Here is a 17,650-nt window from a genome sequence, read left to right as displayed (position 1 = left end):
TCTATGATAAATTCTACTCAAGATATCATGTAAAATATCACTGAAAAGGTTATGATTCACTAAATATGATTATCCTGTTTGTATGCATGTATCATTTTGGTATCTGAAGTTAGGAATATTGTCTCTGCATCTATTACAAATGGCTGGCTTGGATGGGCCTTTTGGGAGAACAATAGGTCTTAGTAGATGCTAATCTCCCACTGGGAAGCCTTCCGGAAGATGCTACAAACAGCCTCTGAGTCATGGTTTCTATGTCCCTCCAGGGGCAGGTGACCAAATCACCTGCGCCTGGACTCCATCTTCGAACACCAGTTTTTTTCCACTGACTGGGTATGGGAACCAAGAGGGGAGACAAAGGGTTCCCAGCATATGCAAAAAGCTGTTTAAGGCTGGGGAGTGACATCATCATTGTTCTTCACTGACTCCCCACCCAAAGGAGACCTTGGAAACACCTGAGGAACAAGGACTGGACTGGGGGAGAAGGGCTGAACTCAGGCTACATGGATTTCTAGTCTGTGAAAGGAATACCTGGAGTTTTCAGCTGCAAACAAGTGCAGCTTGCTCTCAAGAATCTCTGCAAACTGTCTAAATCAACAATTAAGATGAGAATTTGCTACTCATAACTAATCTCTTTAGTATATTAAGCTTAGATCACATTTTTGTTTATTTGCTAGGTAATCTGCTTTGATCTGTTTGCTATCCCTTATAATCACTTAAAATTAGGGCTGTCAAGCAATTAAAAAATTAATCGCGATTAATCACACTGTTAAAATAATAGACTACCATTTATTTAAATATTTTTGGATGTTTTCTACATTTTCAAATATACTGATTTCAATTACAACACAGAATATAAACTGTACAGTGCTCACTTTATTTTTTATTACAAGTATTTGCACTGTAAAACCCAAAAGAAATAGTATTTTTCAGTTCACATAATACAAACACTATAGTGCAATCTCTTTATCATGAAAGTTGAACTTACAAATGTAGAATTATGTACAAAAAAACCTGCATTAAAAATGAAACAATGTAAAATTTTAGAGCTTGCAAGTCCACTCAGTCCTAATTCTTATTCAGCCAATCACTCAGACAAACAAGTTTTTTCACATTTACAGGAGATAATGCTGCTCACTTCTTGTTTACAATGTCACTTGAAAGTGAGAATAGGTGTTCTCATTGCACTGTTATAGCCAACATTGGAAGATATTTACATGCCAGATGCGCAAAAGATTCACATGCCCCTTCATGCTTCAACCACCATTCTAGGGGACATGCATCCATGCTGCTGACGGGTTCTGCTTGATAACAATGCAAACAGTGCGGATCGACGCACATTCATTTTATTTATCTGAGACAGATGCTTCCAGCAGAAGGTTGATTTTCTTTTTGGTGATTTCGATTCTGTAGTTTCTGCACTGGAGTATTGCTCTTTTAAGACTTCTGAAAGCATTTTCCACACCTCATCCCTCTCAGATTTTGGAAGGCGCTTCAGATTCTTAAACCTTGGGTCGAATGCTATAGCTATCTTTAGAAATCTCACATTGGTACCTTCTTTGTGTTTTGTCAAATCTGCAGTGAAAGTGTTTTTAAAATGAATAACATATGCTGAGTCATCATCCAAGACTGCTATAACATGAAATATGTGGCAGAATGTAAGTACAACAGAGCAGGAGGACATACAATTCTCCATTAAGGAGTTCAGACACAAATTTAATTAATGCATTTTTTTTTAACGAGCGTCATCAGCATGGAAGCATGTCCTCTGGAATGGTGGCCGAAGCATGAAGGAGCATACAAATGTTTAGCATATCTGGCACGTGAATACCTTGCAGTGCCAGCTACAAAAGTGCCATGCAAATGCCTGGTCTCACTTTCTGGTGACATTGTAAATAAGAGGGCAGCATTATCTCCTGTAAATGTAAACAAAATTGTTTGTCTTAGCAACTGGCTGAACAAGAAGTAGGACTGAGTGGACTTCTAGGTGCTGAAGTTTTACATTGTTTTGTTTTTAAGTACAGTTATGTAACCAAAAAAAAATCTACATTTGTAAGTTGCACTGTCACGACAAAGTTTGCACTACAGTACTTGTATGAGGTGAACTGAAAACTACTATTTATTTTGTTTATCATTTTTATAATGCAAATATTTATAATAAAAATAATATACACTTTGATTTCAATTACAACAAAGAATACAATATATATGAAAATATAGAAAAACATCCAAAATATTTAATAAATTTTAATTGGCATTCTATCATTTAACAATGCAATAAAAACTGCGATGAATTAATTTCTTAATCGCGATTACTTTTTTTGAGTTAATTGTGTGAGTTAACTGCGATTAATTGACAGCCCTACTTAAAATCTATCTTTTGTCTAAAACCTGTGTGTGGAAATCATAATTTGGGGTAGAAAGCTGTGTATATTCCTCTCTATATTGAGGGCGGGGGCAAATTTCATGAGCGTAGACTGTATAGTCTGTAGTGCAAGACAGTATAATTTTGGGTTTACCTTCTGCACTTGAGTAACTGAGCAGTTCCTTAGCTGAGCCTTCCCATGCACAGCTAATCTCAGCATGTGTGTGTAGCTGCAGCTGGGTGTGTCCCCACCTATATGTGTGCTGGAGGGGGCTTGAGAGACTGTCACAGCAGTAGAGTGTAAAGGGAGCACAGGCTGGTGAGTCAGGCGGGCTCAGTGGTACACCAGTTCCAGGTGGCATCCTGGGGGAAACCCGTCACAGAGAGATTCAGCGATCGAACAGGTATTTTTCCTCTTTAATTACTATCATCCTAGCGCAGTACTTAACATAACTGCTTTTGTCCTGACTTTTTCAACATTACAATGCTGCTGTTTCTGCCAATCTAGTTACATTTTATACAGGATACAGAGCCTAGGTTAATGGCTCAAATCTGGATCAGATACATGACAAATATAACATAGCTCAGCTGTTAGTGGCCCACACACAATGGGTTTGAGGGCCTCAGTCCAGTTCCTACTGATCAAGTGTCCTCATCACAAACACCGCCATCCCAAATGACACTAACTGCTCCTCTTCTTAGTAGTGTCAGCAGAGAGACCAAAAATTGCCCAAGGATTGAACTACGTTTCCACCCCTACAGAGAACCCCTCTAGAAAGGGTAAATGCATAATGCCTGGGCTGTGTAGAGAAGCTTTTATGGTATCTGCCAGTATTACAGACTCAACTGAATAAAGGGGTCTCAATCTTGAGGAATGTCAGGCCAGCACCTTTTATAAGCATTACATTTCAAAAAAAAAATTAAGTACCAACAATTTCCCCTTCACTATTCTTCTCCCACCCCCAAGCAGAGGCGTATTATCACCTAGGCCTAGAGTGGCAAATGTGCAGGGGCGCTCGCAACCCCTCCCCAACTCCGCCCCTTCCCCAAATCCCTGGCCTGCCTCCTCCCCCAGGCGCGCCATGCTTCCCTCCTTCCACCTCCCTCCCAGGCTTGCCATGTGAAAGCGCTGGGAGAGAGGGAGAAGCAAGTAGTGGCACACTTGGAGGAGGCAGAGCAGAGGTGAGCTGGGGCCCGCGGGTGCAGGGAGTAACCCGGGGGGGGGCTGGGAACCGCTCCCCGCCCCAGCTCACCTCCGCTCCACCGCTGCCATCCCCTGAGCGTGCCACAACTCCCCTTCTTCTCCTCCCCCCCCGGCTTACCGCGGGGGAGCAGAGGTGAGCTGGCGGGGCGGGGGCAGCAATTTTTTGAGGGCCTAGGGGTGCCAAATTTGTTAATACGCCACTGCCCCCAAGCCAAAAGAAGTGAAGATTCTATATGTTAAGTGGTGGGAGGGATATAGGTCCTAGAACTCCAACATAGCTTTTTAAAAATGAGCCTAATTTCATATTTGCACCATACACCTTTGAACCACTACATCCATTATTAGCTAAATAATAAGAACTCCCCCAAAACAGCATGCGGGCTTACCCATGTGAAAAGCAATGCCTTAAAACATGTCAGACCTAAATATGTATTTACATAAGCTTAAGTGGTGTTTACTTCAGAGCCGTAAATTGCTCCATATCTTGGGTAAACGTGTTTTTCTGGCTTCCTTTAAACATTTTTTCTAATAGTAATGACAAAAGCACACCTGTAAATTCAGACATTTCCCTTTGCTTCAGTAATGTTAAGGATATGAAAATGGCAAATGGCAGGATATTAAAAGATAAGACTTCAGTATATGCACCTATGCGCATTTTTGTTTGCTAGTTTCACTAAAGTGTAAGTTAAAAAACAGAATATATCAACCTCTCAGCTGTATATTTCCTGGCTGTTGTTAGTTGGTGCCACACAATAACACTAACAAAACTAAACAGTCTTTTGTAATCAAAGATATTGTATAGTATATTACATATTGTATTAAAACTAATATTTTATTAAAAATAGCATAATATTATAGCGGCAACTACACAAAAAACAGACACACTTCCCAAGCTTCTCTAATTATGCACCTTGTTACTGATCTGTATTTGAAAAGAAGCAGGATGGTGTACTCATATCTTACAGTGAGTAGGAAACATTTTCTATTCCATCAGTAACCAGGGAGAATGTTAAAGACCAACTTTTACTTGCACACAAGAATCACAGAATCATATTCAACTTAAACCTCCCCCACTGCAACTTGAGACCATTACTCCTTGTTCTGTCAGACTGAGAACAGTCTAGATCCATCCTCTTTGGAACCCCCTTTCAGGTAGTTGAAAGCAGCTATCAAATCCCCCCTCATTCTTCTCTTCTGCAGACTAAACAATCCCAGTTCCCTCAGCCTCTCCTCATAAGTCATGTGCTCCAGCCCCCTAATCATTTTTGTTGCCCTCCGCTGGACGCTTTCCAATTTTTCCACATCCTTCTTGTAGTGTGGGGCCCAAAACTGGACCCAATACTCCAGATGAGGCCTCACCAATGCCAATTAGAGGGGAATGATCACATCCCTCGATCTGCTGGCAATGCTCCTACTTATACAGCCCAAAATGCCGTTAGCCTTCTTGGCAACAAGGGCACACTGTTGACTCAGAGCCAGCTTCTCGTCCACTGTAATCCCTAGGTCCTTTTCTGCAGAACTCGGTCCCTAGTCTGTAGCAGTACCTGGGATTCTTCCATCCTAAGTGTAGGACTCTGTACTAGTCCTTGTTGAACCTCATCAGATTTCTTTTGGCCTAATCCTCTAATTTGTCGAGGTCCCCCTGTATCCTATCCCTACCCTCCAATGTATATACCACTCCTCCCAGTTTAGTGTCATCTGAAAACTTGCTGAGGGTGCAATCCACGCTATCCTCCAGATCATTAATGAAGATATTGAACAAAACTGGCCCCAGGACCGACCCTTTAGGCACTCCATTTGATACTGGCTGCCCACTAGACATGGAGCCATTGATCAATACCCTTTGAGCCAATGATCTAGCCAACTTTCTATCCACTTTATAGTCCATTCATCCAGCCCATACTTCTTTAACTTGCTGGCAAGAATACTGTGGGAGACCGTATCAAAAGCTTTGCTAAAGTCAAGGAATAACACATCCACTGCTTTCCCCTCATCCACAGAGCCAGTTATCTCATCACAGAAGGCAATTAGGTTAGTCAGGCATGACTTGCCCTTGGTGAATCCATGCTGACTGTTCCTGATCACTTTCCTCTCCTCTCCTCTAAGTGCTTCAAAATTGACTCCTTGAGGACCTGCTCCATGATTTTTCCAGGGACTGAGGTGAGGCTGATTGGCCTGTCATTTCCTGGATCCTCCTTCTTCCCTTTTTTAAAGATGGGCTCTACATTAGCCTTTTTCCAGTCATCCGGGACCTCCCTCAGTTGCCATGATTTTCAAAGATATTGGCCAATGGCTCTGCAATCACATCCGCCAACTCCTTTAGCACCCTCGAATACAGTGCATCTGGCCCCATGGACTTGTGCTCGTCCAGCTTTTCTAAATAGTCCTGAACCACTTCTTTCTCCACAAAGGGCTGGTCACCTCCTCCCCACACTGTGCTGCCCAGTGCAGTAGTCTGGGAGCTGACCTTGTTCATGAAGACAGAGGCAAAAAAGGCATTGAGTACATTAGCTTTTTCCATATCCTCTGTCACTAGTTCCTCTTCCCTTCTGTCTCTGCTGGCTGTGCTGCCTCTCCTTGCCCCCTCTGTTGGGGGGAAGGCTGTGTCCCCACCTCTCTCTCTTTATATCCATTCATAAGCAGACCCGCTTCTCTGGTGCTTCCCTTTTTTACTAAAAAAATTCGGCATGTGAATGAGTATATATAGTAATTGCAAATGAGGAATAGTCATCCAAGGAGGATGTTTCTAATAGGGTTCCATAGGGGTCTGTTCTTGACTCAATATTTTTCAAATGTCTTTATCAATGATCTGGAAGAAAATGTAAAACTACTGCTGGTAAAATTTACAGATGGTGCAAAAATTGGTGGAGCGGTAAATAATAATGGTACTAGCTAAGTAATAATGAGAGGTCAGTTATACAGACAGACCCAGATCACTTGTTATAGTGGGCTTGTTCGAACAACATGCATTTTGACATAGCCAAATGCAAGTCACATATCTAGGAATAAACATAAGGTCTCACTTACAAGATGAGGAGTCGTATCCGGGAATGCAATGACATTGAAAAGTATTTAGGGATAATGATAAATAACTAGCTGAACATGAGTTCCCAATGTGATGCCATTGCTAAGTGGGAGAACAGAATCCTTGGATGTATCCCAGGGAAATATCAAGCAGCAGTAGGGAGGTGGCTCTGGCTGTATTAGCGAGACCATTACTGGATACTGTGTTCAGTTCTGGAGTCCACACTTCAATAAGAATCTTGAAAAATTGGAAAGGGTTCAGAAAAGAGCTACTACAATGATTTGAGGTCTGGAAAATATAGAATCATAGAATCATAGGACTGGAAGGGACCTTGAGAGGTCTTCTAGTCCAGTCACCTGCACTCATGGCAGGACTAAGTATTATCTAGACCATCCCTGACAGGTGTTTGTCCAACCTGCTCTTAAAAATCTCCAGATTCCATAACCTCCCTGGGCAATTTATTCCAGTGCTTAACCACCCTGACAGTTAGGAAGTTTTTCCCAATGTTCAATCTAAACCACCCTGTGACTCCCTGATACCCCCTTATTCACCACTGTCATATAATTAGGATATATTTTGCACAAAGTATGCCTTGTGAGGTATCATTCTAAAAGTCTTGATCTGCTAGACATTAATAACTCGTTGGTTTGTATGTGCAATCACCGTATGTGAAGGTATGAAGTTTGGCTATTGAAACATGTTGTGAGTCTGAAAACACCCACAAGCAGCCTTTCAGGTACAACAGTAAAAAGGCCAAACAATGTTCATGGCTTACTGAGAAAATGCACACAAGCACAAGGATTTCCCCAGGAAGTGTGTACAATACAAACCTCTCTGAGATAGCACTACACAATGGAAACTGTTTGACCCAGGTCACAGCAAAAGAGCTTTCCAGCAAGTGGGAAGAAGACATTAAAGGGGGAAATAATATCTTGATGGTACCTCACTCTCCTTACAACAACGCACCTGGAAACACCTGAGGAAGTGATGGTCCCAGGCTAAAGGGATTTCTAGCCTGTGTATGAAAACCTGGGAAACCCAAGCTGCAAATCAAAGGCAGCTAGTGCCTCAAGAATCTGCCAGCCTGTTTATCACTTAGGGTGAGAATTTGCTAATTCATATCCTACCTATCTAGTATATTTAGCTTGTGATATACTTTGACCCCCCAGAGCCCTTTCTGCAGTACTCTTTCCTAGGCAGTCATTTCCATTTTCTATGTGTGCACCTGACGGTTCCTTCCTAAGTGGAGTACTTCGCATTTGCCCTTATTGAATTTCATCCTACTTACTTCAGATCATTTCTCCCATTTGTCCAGATCATTTTGAATTTTAATCCTATCCTCCAAAGCACTTGTAAGCCCTCCCAGCATGGTATCGTCCACAGACTTTATAAGTTTACTCTCTATGCCATTATCTAAATCATCAGTGAAGATATTGAAGACAGCTGGACCCAGAACTGATCCCTTTAGGACCCCACTCGATATGCCCTTCCAGCTTGACTGTGAACCACTGATAACTACTCTCTGGGAACAGTTTTCCAACCAGTTATGCAGCAACCTTATAGTAACTCCATCCAGGTTGCAGTTCCCTAGTTTGTTTATGAGAAGGTCATGTGAGACAGTAACCCTTACTAAAATCAAGATATACCACATCTACCACTTCCCCCATTCATAAGGCTTATTATCCTGGATCCAAGAAATGTGCCTTATATATGAGAGACTTAAGAAGCTCAATGTATTTAATTTATCCAAGAGAAGGTTAAGAGGCGACTTGATCCCAGAATACCAGTACCTAGAGGGGAAGAGACTTCTGATAGTAAAGGGCTCTTTAATCTAGCAGAAGAATGCATAATGAGATTCAATGGTTGGAAACTAGACAAATTCAGACCAGAAATAAATAGCAAATTTATTTCTAGTATGGTAAGAGTAATTAACAATTGGAATAACTTAATTAGGGATGTGATTGATTCTAAATCACATGAAGTCTTAAATGAAGACTGGGTGATCTCTTTCTGAAAGATATGCTATAGTTCTAACAGAAGTTATGAGCTTGATGCACTAATTACTGGGTAAAATTCTATTGCCTGTGTTATGCAAGAAGTCAGACTAAATGATAATAATGGTCCCTTCTGTCATTAAAACCTACCAGTCAGGAACCAGTGAAAGACACTGGAATGGAAAATATGTCAAATGCAAGATCTGTGAAATATCTGGGACACTGCAAGAAGGCTATCTATAGATCTTAGATTGTAAACCTTCATGGACAGGGTTCTATCTCAGTCTCTCTCTGTAAGGCACTAGCACATCTCTAGGTTGCATAATAATGATGATAATATGGTAGAAAATCCCACCCAAAGTAGACATGGTATGACACAATGACTCTCCAAAACAAACAGCAATACTCTTGATTCAGGTCTATATATCTTGTCCTTTCCAGTAACATGTTATGTAGGCCAGAATCTGTCCAGTTGCCTAACTTGGTGCAACGCCATTAATCTGATTTGTCTATAATAAACTATATAATCAAGGAACCTTTTTATTGAAAACGATTTGTCTGATACAATCCACTTGAGGAAATCAGGTTTCTTCACACCATTGCTTCCTCCCCTAAGTGAGTAATATTTAAGCAAACCTACTGCAAACTGTTAGAAGAGCCAGAACAGTCTGGAGTGTTATAAAGAAAGCAGAAAGGAAGGTTATCCTGGATACTGAGTTTGTGAAGTTTTAGAAAATGCCTTTTAGGCTGTCCATCAAAAGAAAAAAACAAACAAAAAAAACCAACTTATTCTGTGTACACTAATCCCTTGTGGAAATTGTTTTTCTGTCGCTACATTTGGGGCTCTTGTATATCATCAGATGCCCCAGTAGCCATTCCACAGACTTCCTGGACAATGGCATGCAGAGATCTAATTAAAGAGTATGTCAGAACAGGCATTAAGATAGTTATCTTAACCGAACTCTACAGAGTACAGATGGTCACCGTAACCTAGAAATATCTGTTCTCCTTGAAATGATCTACTCCCCATCAAAAAATAATTCAAGGAAATGACCATTTAAAATTTGAGAGTTATTTTAAAATGTAGAATAAATCTTTCCACTAAAGTCCTGATTACCAATTAAGTATTGTCCCACGTAGGACACCCTAGCACAAGTAGCCATGTTGGCACTTTGTCAGTCAAATGAGCTCATCAGAATGGATGGTGCTCTATGGTAGTTATTTTTCTGAGGAAGTTTACTTTGAAGAGAATATTGAGACTGTTTTAGTAAAAGAAACAAAAGATATTTTGAAATGGTCTTGCTATTTATGTAGGTCCTTCTATGGACACCATCACTGTAATAATAGCCGAGTCCCCCACAAACATTCATGAATTAACTGCACAGCATTCCTGTGCTTTAGGGAAGTAACATTATCCTCATTTTACAGATGGGGACCTGAGGCAAGCATGATAAATTCTTGCTCACTGTCCCACAGGGAATCTATGACTGACTCAGGAATATAATCTAGGTCTCCTGAGACAATCAGGTGCCTTACACCAAGACCATCACTTCCTACCTCAGACTGCATTTGGCCTGTGCAGTGCACTTCACTTTAATGCATAATGCTCTTTATACTAATAAGATTCACACAGTAGAGGCCCTGCCCCATTGGATGGCATGTTTTAGCAGTTAGGTTATCTGCTGACTGTGTAGTGGCATAATTTGACTATTTGCACACTGAATTAAGGTCCAAATACTTCTCATTTATGTATAATTGCTCCGGATAAATGAATAACCAGAATATTTTATCCATTATCCATTTTTTCAGAGAGTGCTTTGTAAGTGTGGGTAAAAAAATAGGATGAAATTTTCACTGGAACATAGACAGAATGTTGTTGTGACTTAGTAAGTGTCACTGTAATAAAAAAAATTCAGGATGTTCATTACGCCGGCCCATATTTCCAGAGCAGCCTCCCTGATAACTTATGCCAAACTCCCAAATAAAATCTAAGGAAACATCTATTCTATGAAACATTCAAACTCTAATGGCCACATCCATCTTTGTGTAGATTCTATCTTGTCTTGGTCTATCTGTTTTGGACCGTCGAATTTTTGAGGCAGGGAGCGTTTTGGTACCATCAATCTGCTATGCAGCACCATATTAACTTAGAGTGCAAATATTATAATGTATATAATTAATGTTTAGCAAAGAGAGGCTTTGGTAAATCTTGTAATCCTCTTTAGTATATATTCAGGAGGAAATCCTATGTTTATGCATATGAACAGAGTGTACCAGCCTTCTAATAACATCTATTTCTTAAGAGCTTTTAAATGATTAACACACAGGAAGACAAAAATAGGTACATAGCTCCCTCTCGAACTTGTTTTCAGGATGGTACTGGCTATCAGGTGGTGTGGATCAAACAATATATGTAGTCAAAGATGGGAGAAAAGAATTGGCCCAGATTAATAGGAGTTGGAATGGCTCTCCAGGTTAGAATACAACCTGTCAAATAGACCATAAAATACTTCTTCAATTACTTCTATGATGGCAGGGGGAGAGACTTAATGGTCTAATATCTCTTTCCAGTTCTAATATCTAGACTCTCTATGAAGAGACAAGTTCCCTCCCCTCCAAAGTGCCACTTTTGAGAGCGAAAAAAACCAAACCAAACCAAACCAAAATCACAAAGTGTTTTCATATTTTTTTCCATTTGTGATTCCATAAATCCAGTTCTATATTACCTCCTCACTGCCTTGCTCAGATAAACCAAAATGAGGATTCATTACATTAGAGAGGGCAGAATTTAAGTTTCCCAGTTTCATTGCAGAATGAACTTTTAGATCAACTAGCCAGTAATCTATGGTATTTGAAGACTTATGTATGTTAGTTCAAAAGTATACGGTGGAATTCTACACTGAAAGAGGACTAAAGAGGAATTATTTTATTCCACTGATCTGCTCTTCATTTGTATTCAGTCAGATCTGCTTATTTTACTGAATATAATATGCTTATCACTTTTCACTCCTGTTAGCTAAACAGAGCCAACACAACTAAAGGAGAATGAGCTGGATTCTATTCTGACTTGCACATCAGATAAAATGGCTCATTAAGTTTCAGTTGCAGAATCTTTATGTTTATGGTGATGATGCAAACACCAGAAAGATACCATAGCAGAGTCACTTTTCAGAGTACAAGAATGCTTTAAAATAGTTCTGAGTCACCATCATAATTATTCACAAACCTTTACAATATGTTTCCCCAATTTTCATGTCCACTCTGCTTTGCACTACACCATGAAGCAAAGCAGCTGGAAACCACACTCAGAGGGCCACAAGGCATGAGCTGTTCTAATTTACAGAAGGAACTGGTCCTGAGCCCCAGAATCTTGGGCCACAAGTTATCTTTCCCTCTTCCCTACCAAATGCAACTCAGAGAATTTCAGCCAAATATTCCAACCAAATTTTATACACTGTATGCATACAATAATTACAACCGTGTTTGTAAACCAACAGGAATAGTAATCAACTCTTCTAGCTGTACATAAATAAATACAATGTGGCAAAATTCAATCAAGAACATCACTGAAAAATATTTTTTCAACAACAGTGCAAAGAGTCTTCATTGTTACATTAATTTCCCTTATTTTTATTCTTTTCCTGATCTCTTAAGCAAACAGTGCAGATTACTAGGAAAAAATGCAAAAAATAATATCAGCTTGAGGTCTGCAAAACCAAAGTAATCTGTTGAGATACAGCTTAAAATCTATAGCCAGTTCCAATGCATTACGCACCACCAGTCATGGCATTTAAAACTGACAACACAAATATGCTAAATATATCTTGCACAAATTTTGGTACCAGTGTACAACTCTGATCTATATTCAAAGCAGAGCAATTAATGAACAGATTCTATTCTTCCCAGTGAGTTTTTAAAACTATTACTGCGGGAAATGTGCTAACTACACGGGGCAGGAACGTTCATAAAGTTGCATCTTTAGGACAATTATCATGCTTGTAGTCTGTTGCTTTATTTAGAAATTTGTGATCCATTCCTTAATATACTGTAATATACTAGTAATGTATCTTATACTTAATTGAATATCCAAAAATTCAGTTTTCTCAGTTCACAGAAGCAATATTTGCTAGTTCACATAAAAAGATTCATAAGATTTAAAAAAAAATCCCTCATACAAAATCCTTTACATACCGTCAAGTCCATTGTGATGGCTGTAGTTTCTTTTCCCCAAAATACTTCGGGATGAATGATTAGGGGTTGCGAGCAGTCGTTTCGCAGCTGGGGTTTGAAGGCTTGGCATTGACCTCACTACATTAGGTTTCATTGCAGGATGAATCTCTGTTGGGGTTGAGGGGGAAGGAGATTGTAAATATTTCATTTTAAAATGTTTTATCTACTCATTTTATCTATTAAAAGTACATTTCATTTTCCAATAAACTCAAAGTCAATTTTCCAGGCCTAGGATGGTTCCAGCACGGGTGAAAGTAACTTACAGGACTTACCGGTACTGCCGGAGTCCTGAGGGGGGCATGGCCTCAACCGGAAGAGGCGGTGCCTCTCAAGATTTAAAGGCCCGAGAGCTTTGAGCCCTTTAAATCCCGGTCCCAGCCCGGCCGCCGGAGCCGCGGGCCGGATTTAAAGAGCTCTGGGCTGCCCGCAGCGGCGAGGAGCTCTGAGCCCTTTAAATCCCAGCCGCGGCCGCGGCCAGCCCAGAGCCCTTTCAATCCCTGCCGTGGAAGCCAGTCCGGTCCGGTATGGTGTTTACTTTCACCTCTGGGTTCCAGGCCTAGCGTGTTTCCAAACTTTTACATAATGGTTCAGTCTCAAGTCTTTGTTATCATGGCTCTCCCTAAGGTGAAACACATCTGGTTCATTCAGGGCTGCCTGAGGTAACTATCTTGATTGTTTAACTGTGTGTGTTCAGTAGGTAGGGAAAAAGACACCTCAGCAAATTCCTTTGAAGTTTTGTGCTGGACAAAAATCACCCTCACATTGGTGCAATGACCCTCACATTGGTGCAAACAAGCTTATAACATTTACTCAGGTAAAACCCTTATACTATGTTTTGGGTGTGTATATTATATTACAGTTGGGTCTAGTAACAGTGCATATTATTAAAGTTGCCAAAAACCTCCCATTATAAGACCCTGCTTTTAGTTGCTTATAACTTTGCCAAAATTTAGTCATTTGGACTGAAATTTTCCATGCTGAGTGTCTGCCTCAGGCAGATCTATTTTTGGGGGTGATGGGAGAGGGGTAATTTCAGCCAAAACGGTTCAACTGTTTCTGAGAGAGAAGCGAAAGGAAATTACATTGTCTTCCCCACGTTAAAATTCGGATGAACTTTTCTTGAAAAGCTCTATTGTCCCCATGCTTTGCAGCAGAGTCTTAAAATGTGTCAGCGTGGGGGAGGAGCATGGCTATGTGTCAGGAGTGTGCCTTTTGTTTCCCCATGAAAATCTGCACACATTTGCCAAGTTATCAGCCTTTGAAAAACTGCAGTTGACACATGCTCAGCAGAGACTTGTCAGGAATTGACACATGTTTTGAAATGTCTGTCCACACTGAGCATGCTCCAGCTGGGGCGCAGCTGCACTTTCCCTGCAATTACAGTTGCGGGCCAAGGCAGGGCACCTGAACTTAGACCAGGCAGACGCTCCCTCTCCTGTGCTCGTAATGACTCCCCCGCTGCACCCAGACAGGCTGGAGGGGAAGCTTCCTGACTGAAATGACAAAAGCCAGACTGAGGGGGTCAGTGAGGGGAGACAAGCTGAAGGGGATAAGGAGCCTGGAGAGGGAGGACTGGAGGCTGGCAGGGTGGAGAAAAGGAAATTGGGACTAGGAGTTGGGATAGGGGGAGCCTGGGACTGGCTGGGCAAGGAGACTGGGATGAGGAGGGAAGACAGACTGGATGAGGAGCGTGGAAAAGGAAAACACAAGCTGGAGGGCAGGGCATGACTTGAGCCTGGGAAGAGGGAGAGAGAGATTGGATGAGGAGCTGGGGGTGGGGCGGGGACTGGCTGGAATTAGAGATGGGGAAGAGCTGGGATGTGGGAATGGCTCAAGAAGAGGATTGGGCGGGGACTGAGACAGGAACTACAGGAGGTCGAGGCAAGGATTTGCTGGGAAAGGAGACTGGGACTGGGACGAGAAGCCTGAGGAGGGCTGGAGACTGGGACTAGCTGGGTGAGGAGCCAGGGTGGGCTACAGACAGGAGCAGGACAAGGGCAGTTTGGAGGGAACGGTGCAGAAGGAGTCATGCTTACGGGGAACGGGCAGCAGAATCTCCCCACTAGAGATACACTCCCAGAGGCAAAGTAAGGTTTCCTGGGGCCTTGGGCCAGAACAACTTGGGTGGGGCCAGAAATGAGAGGTCCAGGGTGCGGAAGGAGGCTCTGGGATGAGGCAGGGGGTTAGAGTGCGGGGGGCGGGTGAGGGCTCCAGCTGAGGGTGCAGGCTCTGGAGTGGAGCTGGGGATGAGGAGTTAGGGAGCAGGAGGCGGCTCTGGGCAGGTGCCGAGGTGTGGGGTGCGGGCTCCGGGAGTGAGTTTGTGTGCAGGAGTGGATTCTGAGCTAGGGCCAGGGGTTGGGGCATGGGAGGGGGTTCGGGGTGTGGGCTCCAGGCGGCACTGACCTCAGGTGGCTCCCGGCAAGCGGCCAGCATGTCTCTCTGGCTCCTAGGTGGAGGGGCGGCCACGGGGCTTCGTGCGCTGCCCCCACCCACAGGTGCTGCCTGCAGTTCCCAGCCAATGGGAGCTGCGAAGCCGGCGCTCGGTGTGGTGCCTGTGGGCGGGGGCAGCGTATGAAGCCAGAACCCCCCTGGCCGCCCCTCCACTTAATAGCCAGAGGGACATGCTGGCTGCTTCCTGGGAGATGCGTGGAGCCGGGCACGGAGCCTGCCTGCCACACTGGCACTGCTGCCAACCAGACTTTTAGTGGCCTGGTCAGCTGTGTTGTCAGGAACTGCCAGGGTTCCTTTTCGACCCAGCGTTCTGATCAAAAACCAGACGCCTGGCAATCCTACCCCTGTTCCACCCAGGATCCCCTCCATTCTGCCCCCCGCACTGGAGCCCCCAACCCGTTTTCTCCTTTCTGCCCCTCCCCACTGTGCCCCCAAGATGGGAGGAGCTATGTCCCTGCACCACGCCAGGGCAGCAGTGGGGAGTGAGAGCTCCTCTAGTCCCAGGGCCCCAGCGGGGGTCCAGGTGCTGGAGCTTCCCCCACCACTCCCCGCACTTCTGTGGGGGACCAGGGTTGGGGCACTGGGGCTTCTCCTGCCTCGTGCTTCTGCCAGAGAGTGGGGTTGGGTGTGGGGGCTTCCCCTGCCATCCCATCCTGGGGGCTTCCCCCATCCTGCAGCTTCTGCCAGGAATAGGGTAGGGGTAGGGGGTGCTGGGTCTTCCCCTGTCCCACAGCTGCTGCTGGGGACGGTGTCGGGGGGATGCTGGGGCTTCCCCTATCCGGCGGCTTCTGCCGGGGACAGGGTCGGGGGGGGGGGCACGGGGGCTTCTCCCATCCTGCGTCTTCTGCTGGGGATGGGGGCTTCCCCCTCCTGCCCAGCAGCTGAGACTCCGGGCTTCTGCCACCTGGCAGCAGATTTTTGCCGGGGCCATTGGGCATTATCCACCACTGTACATACCTCTCCAGAGCCTGAAATGGAATCCAAGATTCCTGAGTCTCAGCATTCCTCTGCAGCAAATATCTGTGAAACCTTCTGGCAAAATGTCCCATGCCCCTCTAGTGCTGGTCCACAGAGGATAGCAACCCATTGTTACTGTCAGTTAATCCAGTAGCTCAAGTGGCAGAGGTCTGCATGATGGATCTAAAGGTTCTAACCCTGCTGATGACCCACGTGGGTGACAATATGATACCATATGATAGAATTTCTGTTTTTTAAAAACCTAGGAAATTACACACAATAAAAACTATGTGAAAAGAACATTACTCAGGTTCTAAAGTCAACCATGCAAAAGTTAGGAAATGCCCGAATTAAGAATGCCTGGAAAATCAATATTGGGTCACATCCTAGGGATCTCATTTAGGTCACTTGCATAGCAGCACAACACATAACCACTAAGCATGACTCATTTTATATTTCCATTTCAGAGATCAAAAGTAAGGCAAATTAATACTTCAAGCACTTATTATTAACATTTATACTGTGCTAATGCCTTGAAGCCAGCCAGGTTGGATATTGTGCTAGACACTGTATAAACATATAGGCTCAGATCCTCAAAAGTATTTAGGGTGCCTAATTGCCATTGACAGTTAAGTGCCTAATAACTTTGAGGATCCGGGCTACAGTAAATTGCAATCCTTACCCTCAAAGGGGTTATCTATCTCAGGTAACACTGCTAAGGCAATCAAAATAACAAAAATGAAAATAAATTAGGGACAATTTTTTTTAAGTTGACTCAAGTTATGAACCTAAATAAGTGACCTAATTTTCAGAGGTACTGAGCACCTGTCACTCCAACTTATCTCTTCTCAACTACTACAGATGCAAATGTTGAGGTCTGCCAAGTGGAAAAGCAGCTATGCATTAGTGGACAATATAAGACACTCAAGTAAGCAAGATTCACTTCAGGGATTTTTGTTCACTGCACACAGTGAAAGCTAAATTGATTGCACAGGAAGGAATCCCAATCTCTCCAAGGAGGGGCCAATCTTTAATGCTTAGTCCTGCTGTGCAATACGCTCCTCAAGGAGCAGAAAAGGGATAATGGAAAGCCATGACTCAGAATGAGTGGGTAGGTGGAAGCCCTTTTGACATTCTTTCAAGGAATGAAGAGAAAAAAACATCTCCTATGAGGCATAACTAACTGTGTTCTAACAAATATTGGATGGACTGGTTTGGAAAAATGAAAAGCAGACCTCTGAGATATGGCATGGGATGAATTTTAGAAGCAAAACAATATCCCACAGATTGTATAAGGTCAGACTTTATTTTATTCAAATATGCACACTAAGCAACACTAAAAGCCACCTACTAGCCACCTTCTGTGGAGCTATTTCATCTGTTGTACTGTTCAGATTTGTAATTGAAACAAACAAATTGGCAAAAGT

General features: G+C 43.0%; 1 protein-coding gene across 2 annotated transcripts in view; it reads right to left on the bottom strand.

Moving 5' to 3' along the window:
- Positions 1–17,650, bottom strand: part of MTA3 (metastasis associated 1 family member 3) — a 192,234-nt gene that overhangs the window by 2,742 nt on the left and 171,842 nt on the right. For both annotated transcript variants that reach the window (XM_039532302.1, XM_039532301.1), the window contains one exon: positions 12,777–12,923. In XM_039532302.1, coding sequence (XP_039388236.1) covers positions 12,777–12,923 — 147 coding nt within the window. The remainder of the gene's footprint in view (positions 1–12,776; positions 12,924–17,650) is intronic.

This window comes from Mauremys reevesii, linkage group 3, assembly GCF_016161935.1.
Source record: "Mauremys reevesii isolate NIE-2019 linkage group 3, ASM1616193v1, whole genome shotgun sequence".
NCBI classification, from domain to species: Eukaryota; Metazoa; Chordata; order Testudines; family Geoemydidae; genus Mauremys; species Mauremys reevesii.
This window is presented reverse-complemented; position numbering and strand designations above follow the sequence as displayed.